At 48.4% G+C, this 20,487-nt stretch overlaps 1 protein-coding gene across 3 annotated transcripts in view; it reads left to right on the forward strand.

Moving 5' to 3' along the window:
• The window catches only part of LOC138357779 (probable G-protein coupled receptor No18), an 82,343-nt gene extending 71,277 nt beyond the window's left edge, over nucleotides 1–11,066 (forward strand). For all 3 annotated transcript variants that reach the window (XM_069314831.1, XM_069314832.1, XM_069314830.1), the window contains exons 3-6: nucleotides 2,078–2,398; nucleotides 3,689–3,925; nucleotides 5,765–5,954; nucleotides 7,336–11,066. In XM_069314831.1, the coding sequence (XP_069170932.1) occupies nucleotides 2,078–2,398; nucleotides 3,689–3,925; nucleotides 5,765–5,954; nucleotides 7,336–7,842 (1,255 nt within the window). In that variant the 3' untranslated portion in view covers nucleotides 7,843–11,066. The remainder of the gene's footprint in view (nucleotides 1–2,077; nucleotides 2,399–3,688; nucleotides 3,926–5,764; nucleotides 5,955–7,335) is intronic.
• The last annotated feature ends 9,421 nt before the right edge of the window (nucleotides 11,067–20,487 follow it).

Raw genomic sequence — 20,487 nt, forward strand, 5'->3', positions numbered from 1 at the left:
TTGCAGGCCCCCCTCTCTCTCTCTCGGGCCCTCTCTCTCTCGCGGTCCCCTCTCTCTCTCTCGCGGGCCACTCTCACATGGCCAACACTTCCACATGGGCCACACTTGCCTACCCCATATCGTTGGTTCGAGTCTCCCGCACGGCTCCAATTGCGTTTCTCGTTGATACATTAAGGTAATGGCATTTCCTTGTGTATATTAGGCATATGGCCGCCATTTTTATTACTGGCTGATTTCTACATAACTTTCCTCATCTGTGTGTTAATAAACCATTACAAATGTGTTATATTTTCATATAAATTAGAAGATAATAAACTGTCAATGGGAATCATATCTCTTGAGGTCCAAAGGTATATCTTAGTATACTCCTCACAGCATTGCACACTCAGGCAGATGCATGAATACATTATATTCCTGACATATACGGACGACAGACCATTCATCAGGTGGGGTATACCCCAAGACTTATTCATGAGTACCATTCATGACATTCAAGAGGAGAGGAAGCATGTTAGTGAATTAATTAAGAGTGTTTTCAAGGTTCATTCATATTAGGCTCGTAGTAGGTCCTGGGTTTGTTTGTAAACTTAGCGTGGTATGACTGGTTCATTCATGAATCACCAGCGGTAATGATAGTAGTTGTAATGTTGATGCGTAGTAATAGTAACAGCACACTCACCAGCAACGGTGTAGCGTGAGTACACACACACACACACACACACACACACACACACACACACACACACACACACACACACACACACACACACACACACACACACACTCACACACACTCACACACACACACACTCACACACACACACACACACACACACTCACACACACACACACACACACTCACACACTCACACACACACACACACACACACACACACACACACACACACACACACACACACACACACACACACACACACACACACACACACACACACAGAGGCAATGACGAACCAGCTAGACTCGACCTGATATTCACCTTGAATGAGTCAGAAATAAGGGAAGTCAAATTTGAAGCCCCCATAGGAATGAATGACCACAGTGTATTAACATTTGAGTATCTGGTGGAGGCAGGGATAACCTATCCAAGGAAAGGATCGGAAAGGAAAAGGCTAAATTACCAAAGAGGAAAATATGACGAGATGAGGAACGTCCTAACGGGAATACCATGGGAAACAGAACTCCAAGAATATATAAAGGGATTGCCATCAGAAAAGACTGTACAAGATATGATGAACCCAGAAGTGCCAGGAAACTGCAGATTTATCTCGGACTAGGAATGATGCTGGATGCTGGAAACATGAGAACTATCGGAAACCTGGAAGACATCTAATACAGTCCCAATATTCAGGTGTGGAGTTAAGGCCAATAGGTGTGAGGTTGGGACCAGCAGGTGGTCCTAACTGATCCAACAAAAACAGTCTTCAGGGACACTGAAGACGGACCATACTGAGCAGTTACGATGGAGATGGAGTCGTTCATCACACAGGGGCGAGGCTCTAAGGGTCCCTGTGTGTGTGTGCGCTTGGCTCCCAGCCATGCACGCCATCACTGGACGGCTTGACTGATGGGTATAAGGAGTGGCGGTGGAGGTCTGGCAATGCATGCAACTTGCAACACGTCACAGCATTCACACATAAAGAATGGTTCATTGGGTCTATATATATCCAGCCCATCTTTTAGGACTTCCCACCACTTACGGGCTATTCATGCCCGTACCACCTTTTGGGTGGCTTCATCTTCATCTTAACACATTCACAAGGGAGACATCTCCCGTCATGCAGGGTGCATTCGCACCTCCACAGATCTCCAGTATCAGCTCTTGATACTGGTAATGGCTTAAAAGAGCCACCACTTACGGGCTATTCATGCCCGTGCCACCTTTTGGGTGGCTAAATCTTCATCAATCAATCAATCTTTAGGACTTCCCTCCTCCCCTCCCTCCCAACACCTTGTGGTACCTTGATTTGGTGTGAGTCGTGTTGTATATCTTGTCAATTCACTTGTTTCTCATGTGTCTGTCCATATTCTCAGATTTTGCGATTGATCATCTTTGCAGGTTCATCGTGAGCTTGACGGTGTGCAACCTGCTGGCGTCTTGGTTACTGCTGCCTCTGGTGGTGGCCGACACCTTCCTGCCGGTGTGGGAGTCCGTGTCGCTGTGTCGTGCCATGGACGCCGTGTCCGAGCTGGTGGCGTCGGCGTCCGTGTTCGCTACGCTGCTTATCGCCGTGGACAGGTTCTGCGCCATCACCGATCCCCTTCACTACCACATGCTGGTGACTCGCCTCAAGAGCGTCGCCATGATCGCCGTCGGCTGGCTTGCTGCCACTCTGATTGCCGTGGCAGCTGCCTTCGGCGACCTCTCTGGCCGAGCATGGTAAGTTCTTCCTCTTGTATCACGTCTATCATTCTCTTGACCACTTGGGCTGGACGGTAGAGCGACGGTCTCGCTTCATGCAGGTCGGCGTTCAATCCCCCGACCGTCCAAGTGGTTGGGCACCAGTCTTGCCTCCCCGTCCCATCCCAAATCCTTATCCTGACCCCTTCCCAGGTGCTATATAGTCGTAATGGCTTGGCGCTTTCCCCCTGATAGTTCCTTCCTTGACCAGACCACACACTAGAAGGTGAAGGGACGACGACGTTTCGGTCTGTCCTGGACCATTCTCAAGACCTCTTCACAATCGACTTGAGAATGGTCCAGGACGGACCGAAACGTCGTCGTCCCTTCACCTTCTAGTGTGTGGTCTGGTCAACATAATTTAGCCACGTTATTGTGACTCATCGCCTGCATATCATTCTCTTATATCCCTTCATATCTACCTATCCGGATTGTTCCATCTACCTCTGTCACACACGCTCCTCTTCCGTCAGTCTTGGTCCGGGTAGTAGAGCGACAGTCTCGCTTCTTGCAGGGCGGAGATCAATTCCCGACCGTCCATGTGGGTAGACACCATGCCTTTCCTCCATTCTGTCCTAAATCATTACATCCCTTCCAAGTGCTGTATAGTTGTAATGACTTGGTGCTTTCTCCTGATAATTACTTGACCTCCTCCTCAATCACTGCCTCTTTGCACGGCATCAAACCAATACCTAAATGTCTGTATTTCTCTCTCCACCACCATTACTTCCTCTAACTTTTCTTCTACCCATCCACTTGGATTGGTCGGTGCAGAGAAGGCTTCGCTTCTTGCAAGGTCGGAGTTCGATCCCCGATGGTGCAAGTAGTTGAGCACCATCTTCATACCCCCCCCCCCCACAGTTTGTCCTAATACACCCTTAAGAGTGGTATATGGTCATACTGTTTCAGTACATTCTTATCATAAATTTCTCCCCCTGTACTCCTCCCTAATTCCTCCTGTAGCTGATCCTCCTCTTCCAATAGTATAAGATATTTTGTATTCAGTTCACAGTAACTTTCGAGAAAATTTTTGATGCAACAAAATGACCCCCTTGAGAAATGCAGTTAAGACACTCGTGTAGTTGACCAGCCCACACACTAGAAATTGAAGGGACGACGACAATCGACTTGAGAATGGTCCAGGACGGCCCGAAACGTCGTCATCCCTTCAATTTCTAGTGTGTGGTCTGGTCAACATACTTCAGCCACGTTATTGTGACTCATCGCCTGCACTCGTGTAGTTCTCATAGACGTGTTCCTCTCCTACAGGAATGTGTGCGGGGCCGCCACGCCGAAGGTGATGCCCAAGACGGAGGGTCCGTGGACATACCGCTCCTGCTTCGTGCTGGCCAACATGGTGGTGTCGTTCGTGGTGCCCATGGTGCTGCTCACCTGGATCTACGTCCGCATCTACCACGCCGCTCACCAGAACAGCGAGAGGACCCGTCGCAACTCCCTGTGTGGCTCCTCTCTTGATGCTGTCGCTCCCTCCAGGGCCCCCTCAAGGTAATTTGTCGCTCCTTTCTCGTACCGGCTATCTGTCTTTCTCGCACCGTCTGCCTGTCTTTTTCACACCGTTCAACTGTCTTTCTCACACCGTCTGCCTGTCTTTTTCACACCGTCCACCTGTCTTTCTCGTACCGTTCAACTGTCTTTCTCTCACCGTCAACCTGTCTTTCTCTCACCGTCAGCCTGTCTTTCTCACACCGTCCAACTGTCTTTCTCTCAGCGTTCATCTGTCTTTCTCTCACCGTTCATCTGTCTTTCTCACACCGTCAACCTGTCTTTCTCACACCGTCCAACTGTCTTTCTCACACCGTCCACCTGTCTTTCTCTCACCGTCAACCTGTCTTTCTCACACCGTCCAACTGTCTTTCTCACACCGTCCACCTGTCTCTCTCACACCGTCAACCTGTCTTTCTCACACCGTCCATCTGTCTTTCTCACACCGTCCATCTCTCTTTCTCACACCGTCCATCTCTCTTTCTCACACCGTCCACCTGTCTCTCTCACACCGTCCAACTGTCTTTCTCACACCGTCAACCTGTCTTTCTCACACCGTCCACCTGTCTCTCTCACACTGTCCATCTGTCTTTCTCACACCGTCCATCTCTCTTTCTCACACCGTCCATCTCTCTTTCTCACACCGTCCACCTGTCTTTCTCACACCGTCCATCTGTCTTTCTCACACCGTCCATCTCTCTTTCTCACACCGTCCATCTGTCTTTCTCACACCGTCCACCTGTCTTTCTCACACCGTCCACCTGTCTCTCTCACACCGTCCATCTCTCTTTCTCACACCGTCCATCTCTCTTTCTCACACCGTCCACCTGTCTTTCTCACACCGTCCATCTCTCTTTCTCACACCGTCCACCTGTCTTTCTCACACCGTCCACCTGTCTTTCTCACACCGTCCATCTCTCTTTCTCACACCGTCCATCTCTCTTTCTCACACCGTCCACCTGTCTTTCTCACACCGTCCACCTGTCTTTCTCACACCGTCCACCTGTCTCTCTCACACCGTCCATCTCTTTCTCACACCGTCCATCTCTCTTTCTCACACCGTCCACCTGTCTTTCTCACACCGTCCACCTGTCTTTCTCACACCGTTCATCTGTTTCTCACACCGTTCATCTGTCTTTCTCACACCGTCCACCTGTCTCTCTCACACCGTCCACCTGTCTTTCTCACACCGTCCACCTGTCTCTCTCACACCGTCCATCTCTCTTTCTCACACCGTCCATCTCTCTTTCTCACACCGTCCATCTCTCTTTCTCACACCGTCCACCTGTCTTTCTCTCACCGTCAACCTGTCTTTCTCACACCGTCCACCTGTCTTTCTCTCACCGTCAACCTGTCTTTCTCACACCGTCCACCTGTCTTTCTCACACCGTCAACCTGTCTTTCTCACACCGTCAACCTGTCTTTCTCTCACCGTCAACCTGTCTTTCTCACACCGTCCACCTGTCTTTCTCTCACCGTCAACCTGTCTTTCTCACACCGTCCACCTGTCTTTCTCACACCGTCCACCTGTCTTTCTCTCACCGTCCACCTGTCTTTCTCACACCGTCCACCTGTCTTTCTCACACCGTCCACCTGTCTTTCTCACACCGTCAACCTGTCTTTCTCACACCGTCCACCTGTCTCTCTCACACCGTCCACCTGTCTTTCTCCCACCGTCCACCCGTCTCTCTCCCACCTAATACCTCCACCTACCTCACACACACTCTCCTGGTACCTTTCCCCACAATGTTCCTCTCGTGAATAAGCGCAATATCACAAAGCAATACGCCACAAGTGTAAAGCCACAAACTGACTCTCCACGCCTGGCGTCTCTTCCCTCAGGACCCCGTCGACCAGATCCACGTCGTCTCAGATCGTGACTAACCTCCGCTACCGCATCAGTAATGCGTCGCTCTTCCTGCACAAGGAAGAGTCGCGGGCGGCCAAGATCTCCGTGGTGGTCATCGTCCTCTTCTTTGCTTGCTGGCTTCCCTACTATGCGGCCGCGCTGCTTCACACTACACTTTTCCAGGTGAGCAAGTGGGGGTTTCTTGGAGGAAGTTTATTGGCGGGAGAGGCTGTCATCTTGGAGAGGTCTTCCTGTGGGTGTCTTCCTGTGGGTGTCATCCTGGAAAGGTCTTCCTGTGGGTGTCATCCTGGAAAGGTCTTCCTGTGGGTGTCATCCTGGAGAGGTCTTCCTGTGGGTGTCATCCTGGAAAGGTCTTCCTGTGGGTGTCATCTTGGAGAGGTCTTCCTGTGGGTGTCATCCTGGAAAGGTCTTCCTGTGGGTGTCATCCTGGAGAGGTCTTAATGTGGGTGTCATCCTGGAGAGGTCTTCCTGTGGGTGTCATCCTGGAGAGGTCTTCCTGTGGGTGTCATCCTGGAAAGGTCTTCCTGTGGGTGTCATCCTGGAGAGGTCTTAATGTGGGTGTCATCCTGGAGAGGTCTTCCTGTGGGTGTCATCCTGGAGAGGTCTTCCTGTGGGTGTCATCCTGGAGAGGTCTTCCTGTGGGTGTCATCCTGGAAAGATCTTCCTGTGGGTGTCATCCTGGAAAGGTCTTCCTGTGGGTGTCATCCTGGAAAGGTCTTCCTGTGGGTGTCATCCTGGAAAGGTCTTCCTGTGGGTGTCATCCTGGAAAGGTCTTCCTGTGGGTGTCATCTTGGAGAGGTCTTCCTGTGGGTGTCATCCTGGAAAGGTCTTCCTGTGGGTGTCATCATGGAAAGGTCTTCCTGTGGGTGTCATCCTGGAAAGGTCTTCCTGTGGGTGTCATCATGGAAAGGTCTTCCTGTGGGAGGGTAGTCTGGAATCCTTCAGTGGTTTAAGTTCTTGGTTACTCCTCTCCCTCTCTCTCGTTACCTATATATTTCCAAAAGTTATTAAATATTTGGAATGGGGTAGTTTATGATTTAATTCAAATTTATAATGTTACAGCCCATCCTTCTGTTTTGGTAGTACTTATAGTAACGATGAGGAACATAGTATATATACCGACGTACAACGATATAAGTACAAATGTGAACTATTGAGTTGGACAAACCGGAAAACTATATTTCTACTTGTTGCTTTGACAAATGAACGTAACCTCCCTAGACATACTCTGAGGGCTAATATAGTACGTATGTGTGCTATACTAGGGTCTAGGAATATATCAGATTGTGTTTTAGCTTCATTTATTTTAAAAGAATTCCTTACTAGTCAGTATACTACTATCTAAAAGCTATGTACGAATTCTTGACTATCATCACAATAGTTACTGTCTAAACAAGAGGATGGGGGGGGGAGACACAGCTAGTTGTGCTTGCTGGGGTTAAGCTCTGGCTCTTTGGTCCCGCCTCTCAACTGTGTGTGTGTGTGTGTGTGTCGTGGTGTTGGTGTTGAAGGTGTGATGGGTAACTGTGTGATTGTGTTGCAGGTGTGGATGCCAGGTGTGGTACAGAGCGTAGTGATGGTGCTGGCGCTCACCAACTCTGTGGTGTCGCCGTACGTCTACCTGTATCGCTCCCGCCGGATACAGCGCGAGGTGCGCCGCCTGCTGGGTCTGCCCCTCAGCAGCGCCAAGAGCAGCGCGGGGTCCAGTCGGCGCCGCCCCCCGTCGCGCCTGACGCTGGAGATGATCCCGCCCTCCCCAACCATGCCCGACGCCAACTTTAACTCGGCCCTCAACCCCTACCTAGTCATGTGCAGTGGCCAGATGGGCTCACGCCGCTCTCCCCTCGCTGCCTTGCTTAATAAGCTTTTTCGTGCGAAGGGATTCACTTGGGAGCCTTGGCGCGACTCCATTACCTCTACTACTTCATCTTCCACAGCCACGACCTCCAGCTCGGGCTCCTCAGCCTCCTCGGGCGCCACCACCGACGCCTCAACAACTGAGAGTGAGAGCATGTTACCGTGCCTGGACCTGGAGAAGGCAGAGTCGTGACGGAATGAGAGGCCAGTCCAAGCGTCTCTCCATCCCCCACTCCTCCTCCTCCAGCACTACAGAAACACCGTGTACAAGCCTCCTCCTCGCCTCCCACACAGTGTCTCAGGAAGCAGGACTCGCAGCCTCTGCGCCGCAGATCACAGTTTGGTCTCCAGAGCAAGAACCGCTCGACCAGACACCACCAGTGACAGACGCGCATCAAGAAGCAGAAGTTTCCGACCGGTCGACACTCGTGTCTGGCCAAACCTGCATCACACTACCCCAAGCAACTCCCGAGTGGGAAGAAACGTCTCGCAGACACAACCAGACACCACCACCATCGCCCGCCCACTTAACTCCCTCGCCCAACACAGCAGCTCCCGCATCCAAGCAACTAATGCCCAAACCATTAGCCACCCTACGACTCCCTGGGCAGGAGTCACCCTGAAGTCTTCCAGGGTGGAACACCCTGAGCACCCTGCTCGTCCAACCAAACGTGCTGTCCAACGGGAGGTTGTGGCCAGCTGACTCGTCCCTGTCCTCAGGCCCAGACTAGTGCTCTTCACCACTTCTACTTTCATCAGAAACTGACGAGGAGGACGACGACACAACCCCTCCCGGGCCAGAGATCTGACTATCCCAGTCACCTTTGAACGTGGAGGAATACATTTACCTGCTGTGTGGATCTTTTATCGTCGGTTAGCTGAAGAACTGTCCTTTTCCCTAGTGAAGAACATCCTACAGCCCCAGCATCAGGGTCTTAACTGGATGAGGGACAAACCCCCCTTCGCCTGCTATGATGGAGAATTGTCTGCCTTCTCAAGAAAGAGACTTTGAGAGATGGCATACACGGAGATGTCATAAATATGCCAGTCTTGTCTCGCGTGTGGACTGGTTGAAACTGTTGGTGCTTCCTTCAAGTCATAAGTGTTAGTTATGTTCAGTGTTAACGGAACTATACCGGGTATAACTTTGCTGGGTGAAAACAATGATATTTCGGTGTCAAATCCATATGAAATTTGTTATCGACATTATGTCCAATAGCTCTCATTCCCTATTAAAAAAAATGAATTCTTGAAAACTGCTCAAAATATCTAGGAGAGTTGCCCAAAATACTCAAAATCTTACTAGAAACTCTCTCATACCTCAGAAACCACACACAAACTGTTCAGAAACCCACAGGTTACCTCTCAAAAGATTTATGCATTAATTTAGTGATTAAGCCTTGGTTTCTTTAATCAATTAAATGTGCTTTGAAACTGGACATGTGAGAGTTTCTCTCTCTCGTTGTGCCTTGACGTGGCATCACAAAATGCTCAATACTTTTGAATGAATAATTTATGGTGTTATTTATGTGGTCGGTGTGACCTCTTGTGTTACTGAGACGTGCTGGGAGGGAGGTGGTGAAGTTGATGGCGACACACTCATCCAATCACAAACTATGTGGCGACTGGGCTGGCTGGCTGGCTGGCTGGCTGGCTGTCTGGCTGGCTGGCTGGCTGGCTGGCTGTCTGTCTGTCTGGCTGGCTGGCTGGCTGGCTGTCTGGCTGGCTGGCTGGCTGGCATCACTGAAGCATGCCTTCAAAGGTGTCCAGACATGGTTGGAAATAGCAAAACAGTAGAGCAAAATACCCTTTTGCTCTAGGCGAGGTTTCTGTTCTACCACCAAGACTAGTGGGCCAGTATCTCTGTCGTCGACCATCAGGGTGGTGGTACAGTCCTACACGCTACAAGATATGTGGCCACCAAGTTCGTATCACTTTTCCCCATCTGAAGGACATATATAATGAGCTGTTATGGCATCATTGATGTTTCTTTTATGGAAATGACACTTGCACCTTGCTTCTGGTTGCAAACGACATTGCTACAATGTTTCGGTTCCATCACTTTCCAGTCAAGACCACTGCTCCCCATCACTCCAGCTCCTCCCCCGGTGACTACATGGATGAGTTTTAGGGTAAAATACATAAAATATTTAGTGCCTTTGTATTCATGTATAGATATTTATGAAATATAGTTGCATATAAGCAATATTTTTGTCTTACCAGTTTTTGTGTGTGTTTGCATGTGTGTGTGTGTATGTGTGTGTGTGTGTGTGTGTGTGTGTAAGGAGGTGTGTGTGTGTGTGTGTGTGTGTGTGTAAGGAGGTGTGTGTGTGTGTGTGTGTGTGTGTGTGTGTGTGTGTGTGTGTGTGTGTGTGTGTGTGTGTGTGTGTGTGTGTGTGAGTGTGTGTGTCGTTCAAATACTGAATACCTCGCTGGTGTGGTTTCTACAAGCCACATGTAAAGGCTTCCACAAATCAACTTAAGTTTGTCACATCTTATAAGTTTACACAACTTTAAAAATGTCTGTAAATGATATTGAGATGTTTGATCACCATAAGAAATGATGTAGTTTGTACAAGATGATCGATACGGTGGTATTGTACCACCGATACCATTCGTGTGGTATTGTTTTGAGAGTCTTCTCGTGTATCTGATCTCCACAAATTGGCTTAAGCTTGTTTAAGTCGACTTTTGTGGTTTCAACTCCATGTGTCTGGGGTTTCTACCTAGTTTTTCACCTCATCCCTTAATCAAATAGAAAATGGAACAAGACCTCTACTTGGAATATCTAGATTTAATGGCGTAAAACTCAGTCTTAAACGTCCGTGATTTAGAGACACAAGTACCTTGCCTAGTCCTGCTTCCCCATACTCCATTACACTGCCATTGTTTATAAGCGTAATACCACGTGGGTTTGTTTACAAACACAATGTCACGTGCCTTTTTGTGTACAAACATGACGCCACGTGCCTTTGTTTACAAACGTGGCATCACGTTTCTAAGTATGAAAGTCACGTGGCGCCACGAGCAAAACCAAACAAGTTACCTGTCTTGATTCATTCACAAGTCATAATACCAGTGAATGAATCTTGTTTTATTTTTATTTTATATTGTATTTGTTCTAATTTTGTTTGCTTTCAAGAGATTGAGTTGAATGTGTGTGCGTGTGTGTATATATGTATATGTGCGTATATGTGCGTGTGTGTATATATGTATATGTGCGTATATGTGCGTGTGTGTATATATGTATATGTGCGTGTGTGTATATATGTATATGTGCGTGTGTGTATATATGTATATGTGCGTATATGTGCGTGTGTGTATATATGTATATGTGCGTATGTACCTCGGTTGCTGCCGGTCGATCTCTTTGATCCCAAAGTTTTTTCCATTTGTTTAATAAAGTGCTTGATAACGTGTGCGTCTTTCACTTAACCTTACGACCTGGAGGGAACCCTAAGCTTATATTCACAAATATCAAATGAAAGTGAAGGTGGTAATGATACCACTAACAAAATAAAATTGTGAAATATAAATAATTTAGCCTCCCTTATTCCCAACCGTGGGTTCGAATCCCAGGTGATTAGACCTGCCCTAGGTCAATGATTTAGCCATTTAAGAAGTGTTTAAATCGTACCATTCGACTTTTCCCATCAAGTAAGACTAATAGAATAAGAAATTATTCATTAAAAAGGTACAAAATATGAAGAATATATATTTAAAGAACATAATTACTAACCAGGTGAACAAATCCACAAGGGCTGTGACGAGGGTTCGAACCTACGTCCGAGAAGATCCCAGACGCTGCCTTAATCGACTGAGCTATAAACATGGTCAAAAGAATTGCAACCGGGAAATCAACTTGACCTACCACGGATCCTGCAGCCTCTCCGAGACACAAACCAGGGTTTTACACAATTGCCCCCCATGCACCCGAGCTCTGTCAATAAGCTATTAATTCTACCTCTTCGCCCTTACTTCAGGTGATACGAACCAGGGGTCAGATTCACGAAAGCACTTACGCAAACACTTACGAATCTGTTCATCTTTTCTCAATCTTTAGCGGCTTTGTTTACAATTATTAAACAGTTAATGAGCTCCGAAGCACCAGGAGGCTGTTTATAACAATAACAACAATTGAATAGGAAGTTTTCATGCTTGTAAACTGTTTAATAAATGTAACCAAAGCCGTCAAAGATTGAGGAAAGATGTACACTTTCGTAAGTGCTTGCGTAAGTGCTTTCGTGAATCTAGCCCCAGGTGATTCTTGTTACAACTGCAGGCTGTTTCAGCCACTCAAAAGTCCGCTAAGGTACATCTATAGTCATAGGGAACAAGGGCGACCTGTCTTAACAAGTCACTAACTATATACAGACACTGTGGGAAGTAAACAGTGATATTTTTCCTGGGTGGCAAAGACCGTGGGAGAGGCAGGATATCAAATAAGCCTCGTGGGGGAGAGGCAGGATATCAAATAAGTCTGGTGGGAGAGGTAGGATACCAAATAAGCCTCGTGGGGGAGAAGCAGGATATCAAATAAGCCTCGTGGAACAGGCAGGATATCAAATAAGCCTGGTGGGGGAGGCAGGATATCAAATAAGCCTGGTGGGAGAGCCAGGATATCAAATAAGCCTGGTGGGAGAGGCAGGATGTCAAATAAGCCTCGTGGGGGAGAAGCAGGATATCAAATAAGCCTCGTGGAACAGGCAGGATATCAAATAAGCCTGGTGGGAGAGGCAGGATATCAAATAAGTCTGGTGGGAGAGGCAGGATACCAAATAAGCCTCGTGGGGGAGGCAGGATATCAAATAAGCCTCGTGGGAGAGGCAGGATACCAAATAAGCCTCGTGGGAGAGGCAGGATACCAAATAAGCCTCGTGGGGGAGAAGCAGGATATCAAATAAGCCTCGTGGAACAGGCAGGATATCAAATAAGCCTGGTGGGGGAGGCAGGATATCAAATAAGCCTCGTGGGAGAGGCAGGATACCAAATAAGCCTCGTGGGAGAGGCAGGATACCAAATAAGCCTCGTGGGAGAGGCAGGATATCAAATAAGCCTCGTGGGGGAGGCAGGATATCAAATAAGCCTCGTGGGAGAGGCAGGATACCAAATAAGCCTGGTGGGAGAGGCAGGATATCAAATAAGCCTCGTGGGAGAGGCAGGACACCAAATAAGCCTCGTGGGAGAGGCAGGATATCAAATAAGCCTCGTGGGAGAGGCAAGATATCAAATAAGCCTCGTGGGAGAGGCAGGATACCAAATAAGCCTCGTGGGAGAGGCAGGACACCAAATAAGCCTCGTGGGAGAGGCAGGACACCAAATAAGCCTGGTGGGAGAGGCAGGACACCAAATAAGCCTCGTGGGAGAGGCAAGATATCAAATAAGCCTCGTGGGAGAGGCAGGATATCAAATAAGCCTCGTGGGAGAGGCAGGATATCAAATAAGCCTCGTGGGAGAGGCAGGACACCAAATAAGCCTCGTGGGAGAGGCAGGATATCAAATAAGCCTCGTGGGAGAGGCAGGATACAACTGGCAGGCAAATGCTTGCCCGAAACGCATTGCGTAATAGTGGCTTTAGGCATTGTATGTACTAGCTCTATCTATATATCAATCCATTAATGTAACATCACTTGTATGTATGTACCTTACCTGAATAAACATATTTATTATTTATTATTTATGGTAGAAACTGGGAACTATCAACTGGCAGACAGGGCAGACTCAGGAGAACAGCTGGAGCAGACGTCAACATCTCAACAAAACAAATTATGCAGGTCACACTGTAATAGACAGTCACAACCCGTCCAAAAATATATCTAAGCAGAAACTTTAAAGTCTTCCGCGTGAAAGAGTGAATAAATTACTCGAGGTCACTATGTCTCAAGAAATGAAACTTGTTTGAAGAACGCTGCTTCGAGCAGCCCGTCCTCCTAAGGTTTCAAAACGTCAAGGTAATTTAAAGAGGTGTCCTCGCCTAACCTTACCAGACTAAGCCAGAGGACCCAAAACAGAAAACGGGTACAGTACGTCGCTTTTCGCGAACCGCTTCCATGTTCTGGTACGACGATTTTGGGCCTTATGCAGCGCATACGTGCGAAAAGCGACGTTCTTTGTAGGACAGCAGGTTGCTTCGAGACGGTTAGGCGGAGGTGATGAGTTTTGCGCGTGAGAGCAACTGAGTCAGTGAGTCAGTTTGAGAGACAAACGACCAACAAATCTTTGGTTGAGGTGTTGGGTGCAAGGTGCTGAGAGCTGGGCCCTTCTGTTGACGTGTGTACAGTCAACCTTGGTGTGTGTGTGTGTGTGTGTGTGTGTGTGTGTGTGTGTGTGTGTGTGTGTGTGTGTGTGTGTGTGTGTGAGTACTCACCTATTTGTGCTTGCAGAATCGAGTACTGACTCTTGGATCCAGCCTTTCCAGCTATCGGTTGTTTACAGCAATGACTCCTGTCCCATTTCCCTATCATACCTAATTTTAAAAGTATGAACAGAGTTTGCTTCCACAACCTGTTCCCCAAGTGCATTCCATTTTTCCACTACTCTCACGCTTAAAGAAAACTTCCTAACATCTCTGTGACTCATCCGAGTTTCCAGTTTCCACCCATGTCCCCTCGTTCTGTTATTATTACGTGTGAACATTTCATCTATTTCCACTTTGTCAATTCCCCTGAGTATTTTATGTCCCTATCATATCTCCTCTCTCCCTTCTTTTCTCTAGTGTCGTAAGGTTCAGTTCCTTCAGACGCTCTTCGTATCCCATCCCTCATAACTCTGGGACAAGCCTCGTCGCTAACCTCTGAACCTTCTCCAGTTTCTTTATGTGTTTCTTCAGGTGGGGGCTCCATGATGGCGCGGCATACTCTAAGATGGGTCTCACGTAGGCAGTGTAAAGCGCCCTAAAAGCCTCCTCATTTAGGTTTCTGAATGAAGTTTTAATTTTCGCCAGTGTAGAGTACGCTGCTGTCGTTATCCTATTTATATGTGCCTCAGGAGTTAGATTAGGTGTCACATCCACTCCCAGGTCTCTTTCTCGAATCGTTACAGGTAGGCAGTTCCCCTTCATTGTGTACTGTCCTTTTGGTCGTCTATCACCTGATCCCATTACCATAACTTTACATTTACTGGTGTTGAACTCCAGTAGCCATTTCCCTGACCATCTCTGCAACCTGTTTAAGTCCTCTTGGAGGATCCTACAATCCTCGTCTGTCACAACTCTTCTCATTAATTTTGCGTCATCCGCAAACATTGACATGTATGATTCCACTCCTGTAAACATATCATTTACGTAAATTAGAAAGAGGATTGGTCCCAGCACCGATCCTTGAGGTACTCCACTTGTTACTGTTCGCCAGTCCGACTTCTCGCCCCTTACCATTACCCTCTGGCTCCTTCCTGTTAGGTAGTTCTTCACCCATACTAGGGCCTTTCCGCTTACTCCTGCCTGCCTCTCAAGTTTGTATAGCAGTCTCATATGCGGTACTGTATCAAAGGCCTTTTGGCAGTCAAGAAATATGCAGTCTGCCCAGCCTTCTCTGTCCTGCCTTATCCTTGTTACTTTATCGTAGAATTCTAAAAGGTTTGTTAGGCATGATTTCCCTGTCCAGAACCCATGTTGGTGCTTGTTTACAAACCCAATGCTCTCCAGGTGCTCAACAAGTCTTAGCCTAATTATTCTTTCAAGTATTTTGCAGGGGATGCTTGTCAGTGATACGGGTCTGTAGTTAAGTGCCTCCTCCCTATCACCTTTCTTGAAAATCGGTACGACATTTGCCTCCTTCCAGCAACTGGGCAATTCTCCCGACATAAGTGACTCATTAAAGATCATTGCCAGAGGCACGCTGAGAGCCTGCGCTGCCTCTTTAACTATCCACGGTGATACTTTGTCTAGTCCAACAGCATTATTTGCATCCAGTGTTGTCAACTGTTTCATTACCTCCTCTGCTGTCACCTCTATATCTGATAGTCTTTCATCTAGGGTAATCGCTTCTAATAATGGGAGCTGCTCAGGCTCGATTGTGAACACTCCATGGAAATTTGCATTCAGTACCTCGCAGATTTCCTTGTCGCTTTCTGTATATGCCCCTTCTGTTTTCCTCAGTCTTGTCACTTGGTCATTTACCGACATCTTCCTTCTTATATGGCTATGTAGTAATTTATGTTGCTTTTTCGCTTTGACTGCAATATCATTCTCATAATTTCTTTCCGACACTCGTCTTATGTTAATGTAATCATTCCTAGCTCTGTTACATCTAATCCTGTTGTCCTCTGTCCTTTGTCTTCTGTACTTCCTCCACTCCCTCCTGCTTCTCACCTTTGCTTCCTGACACTGTCTATTAAACCATGGGTTATTATATTCCCTCCTGCTTTTTTCCTTTATTGTTGTGTGTGTGTGTGTGTGTGTGTGTGTGTGTGTGTGTGTGTGTGTGTGTGTGTGTGTGTGTGTGTGTGTGTGTGTGTGTGTGTGTGGATGTAAGGGGCAATAACCCACTAATCCACGGGATGGTCTCAATGGATTCTAGGTTAGAGGGAGAGAATTCTAACACTGATATGTGGCGCGGGCAGCGTCCAGGGTGTGAGCCGGCTAGAGTCTAGGGTATGGAGCAGTTAAGGTCCAGGGTGTGAGCCGGCTGGTCTAGGGTATGGAGCAGTTAGGGTCCAGGGTGTGAGCCGGCTAGAGTCTAGGGTATGGAGCAGTTAGGGTCCAGGGAGTGAGCCGGCTAGAGTCTAGGGTATGGAGCAGTTAGGGTCCAGGGTGTGAGCCGGTTAAGAGTCCAGTTAGGGTCCAGGGTGACCCTGGAATATGAACCATAAACAAACAGGTTACTGTAACCAAACAATGTTATTGAGATCCTTTTACAATAATTTGGAAGTGGGAAGGAAGATAATTATGTAATTATCAACTTAATTGTCTATTTTTATGTAATACACATTAAAATGTATTGAAACTTCTGTAACCTACTCCGTCTCTCTCTCTCTCGAAGCCCAACCACTTGGGCTGGACGGTAGAGCGACGGTCTCGCTTCATGCAGGTCGGCGTTCAATCCCCGACCGTCCACAAGTGGTTGGGGGCACCATTCCCTCCTTCCCCCCCTGTCCCATCCCAAATCCTTATCCTGACCCCTTTCAAGTCCTATATACTCGTAATTTAACCCTGGTGTTTCTCGTGATAGTTCCCTTCCCTTCCCTTCTCTCTCTCTCTCTCTCTCTCTCTCTCTCTCTCTCTCTCTCTCTCATATATTACAAGCACCTGAAACTCATAAATAAATCTTGAGAACATAAATTCCCAATTTCAGCCTTCATGAAAATCACAGAGGGTTCGCTATAAGGCATTTTTTCCAAAGAGTGGCACTTGGGCCGACCTCAGCCTGGCCTATGGAACTCCCGTATCACTCATGTTGTACCTTAAGTGGTTAAGGAGGGGGGGGGGGGCTAGCCCCAAACCTCTGACCTCCAAACTTGGACAGACAAACAGATATGATCTGTTATGTAGCTAAACAACATATATATTATGTATAGAGGTTGAAACTGGAATCATGTGTGAATCAGATACATAATTTGGTTGTTTATATGATGCGTGCATGTAGCAGGAACACTATACACGTGCAGGTGAGGAGAGGCGTGCATGTAGCAGGAACACTATACACGTGCAGGTGAGGAGAGGCGTGCATGTAGCAGGAACACTATACACGTGCAGGTGAGGAGAGGCGTGCATGTAGCAGGAACACTATACACGTGCAGGTGAGGAGAGGCGTGCATGTAGCAGGAACACTATACACGTGCAGGTGAGGAGAGGCGTGCATGTAGCAGGAACACTATACACGTGCAGGTGAGGAGAGGCGTGCATGTAGCAGGAACACTATACACGTGCAGGTGAGGAGAGGCGTGCATGTAGCAGGAACACTATACACGTGCAGGTGAGGAGAGGCGTGCATGTAGCAGGAACACTATACACGTGCAGGTGAGGAGAGGCGTGCATGTAGCAGGAACACTATACACGTGCAGGTGAGGATACACGTGCAGGTGAGGAGAGGAATGGTTCATGGTTGATTGTGATACACATTCATTATCTGCATCAATGATTCTCTCTCTCTCTCTCTCTCTCTACCCCTCTCTCTCTCTCTCTCTCTCTCTCTCTCTCTCTCTCTCTCTCTCTCTCTCTCTCTCTCTCTCTCTCTCTCTCTCTCTCTCTCTCTCTCTCTCTCTCTCTCCCTCCCTCCCTCCCTCCCTCCCTCCCTCCCTCTCTCTCTCTCTCTCTCTCTCTCTCTCTCTCTCTCTCTCTCTCTCTCCCTCCCTCCCTCTCCCTCTCTCTCCCTCTCTCTCTCTCTCTCTCTCTCTCTCTCTCTCTCTCTCTCTCTCTCTCTCTCTCTCTCTACCTCCCTCTCTCTCTCTCTCTCTCTCTCTCTCTCTCTCTCTCTCTCTCTCTCTCTCTCTCTCTCTCTCTCTCTCCCTCTCTCCACCTCCCCCCCCCCCCCTCTCTCTCTCTCTCTCTCTCTCTCTCTCTCTCTCTCTCTCTCTCTCTCTCTCTCTCTCTCTCTCTTTCCCCCCCCCAGCTAGACGAAAAGAGAGTCTTGGACCGTGCTGAGGCGTCCAGTGTGAATCTTGGACCATGATGAAGCGTCCAGTGTGAATCTTGGACCATGATGAAGCGTCTAGAGTGAATCTTGGACCGTACTGAAGCAACTAGTGTGAATCTTGGACCGTGCTGAAGCGTCTAGAGTGAATCTTGGACCGTACTGAAGCAACTAGTGTGAATCTTGGACCGTGCTGAAGCGTCTAGTGTGAATCTTGGACCGTACTGAAGCAACTAGTGTGAATCTTGGACCGTGCTGAAGCGTCTAGTGTGAATCTTGGACCGTGCTGAGGCGTCCAGTGTGAATCTTGGACCATGATGAAGCGTCCAGTGTGAATCTTGGACCGTACTGAAGCATCTAGTGTGAATCTTGGACCGTGCTGAAGCGTCTAGTGTGAATCTTGGACCGTGCTGAGGCGTCCAGTGTGAATCTTGGACCGTACTGAAACAACTAGTGTGAATCTTGGACCGTGCTGAAGCGTCTAGTGTGAATCTTGGACCGTGCTGAGGCGTCCAGTGTGAATCTTGGACCGTGCTGAGGCGTCCAGTGTGAATCTTGGACCGTGCTGAGGCGTCCAGTGTGAATCTTGGACCGTGCTGAGGCGTCCAGTATGAATCTTGGACCGTGCTGAGGCGTCCAGTGTGAATCTTGGACCGTGCTGAAGCGTCCAGAGTGAATCTTGGACCGTGCTGAGGCGTCCAGTGTGAATCTTGGACCGTGCTGAAGCGTCTAGTGTGAATCTTGAACCGTGCTGAGGCGTCCAGTGTGAATCTTGGACCGTGCTGAAGCGTCCAGAGTGAATCTTGGACCGTGCTGAAGCGTCCAGAGTGAATCTTGGACCGTGCTGAAGCGTCTAGTGTGAATCTTGGACCGTGCTGAGGCGTCCAGTGTGAATCTTGGACCGTGCTGAAGCGTCCAGAGTGAATCTTGGACCGTGCTGAGGCGTCCAGTGTGAATCTTGGACCGTGCTGAGGCGTCCAGTGTGAATCTTGGACCGTGCTGAAGCGTCCAGAGTGAATCTTGGACCATGATGAAGTGTCTAGAGTGAATCTTGGACCGTGCTGAAGCGTCTAGTGTGAATCTTGGACCGCGTTGAAGCGTCCAGTGTGAATCTTTAACCGTGCTGAAGCGTCCAGAGTGAATCTTGGACCGCACTGAAGCGTCCAGAGTGAATCTTGGACCGCACTGAAGCGTCCAGAGTGAATCTTAGACCGCACTGAAGCGCCCAGAGTGAATCTTGGACCATGATGAAGCGTCTAGAGTGAATCTTGGACCGTGCTGAAGCGTCTAGTGTGAATCTTTAACTGTGATGAAGCGTCCAGAGTGAATCTTGCACCGTACTGAAGCATCTAGAGTGAATCTTGGACCGTACTGAAGTGTCTAGTGAATCTTGGACCATACTGAAGCGTCCAGAGTGAATCTTGGACCGTGCTGAAGCGCCGAGAGTGAATCTTGGACCGAACGGAAGCGTCTAGTGAATCTGGACCGAACGGAAGCGTCTAGTGAATTTTGGACCATACTGAAGCGTCCAGACTGAATCTTGGACCGTGCTGAAGCGCCCAGAGCGAATCTTGGACCATACTGAAGTGTCTAGTGAATCTTGGACCATACTGAAGCGTCCAGAGTGAATCTTGGACCGTGCTGAAGTGTCTAGTGAATCTTGGACCATACTGAAGCGTCCAGAGTGAATCTTGGACCGTGCTGAAGCGCCCAGAGTGAATCTTGGACCATACTGAAGCGTCCAGAGTGAATCTTGGACCGTGCTGAAGCGCCCAGAGTGAATCTTGGACCGAACGGAAGCGTCTAGTGAATCTTGGACCGTACTGAAGTGTCTAGTGAATCTTGGACCATACTGAAGCGTCCAGAGTGAATCTTGGACCGTGCTGAAGCGCCCAGAGTGAATCTTGGACCATACTGAAGCGTCCAGAGTGAATCTTGGACCGTGCTGAAGTGCCCAGAGTGAATCTTGGACCGAACGGAAGCGTCTAGTGAATCTTGGACCGTACTGAAGTGTCTAGTGAATCTTGGACCATACTGAAGCGTCCAGAGTGAATCTTGGACCGTGCTGAAGCGCCCAGAGTGAATCTTGGACCATACTGAAGCGTCCAGAGTGAATCTTGGACCGTGCTGAAGCGCCCAGAGTGAATCTTGGACCGAACGGAAGCGTCTAGTGAATCTTGGACCGTACTGAAGTGTCTAGTGAATCTTGGACCATACTGAAGCGTCCAGAGTGAATCTTGGACCGTGCTGAAGCGCCCAGAGTGAATCTT

The sequence above is a fragment of the Procambarus clarkii genome, chromosome 80 (genome assembly GCF_040958095.1).
Source record: "Procambarus clarkii isolate CNS0578487 chromosome 80, FALCON_Pclarkii_2.0, whole genome shotgun sequence".
Taxonomy (NCBI): domain Eukaryota; kingdom Metazoa; phylum Arthropoda; class Malacostraca; order Decapoda; family Cambaridae; genus Procambarus; species Procambarus clarkii.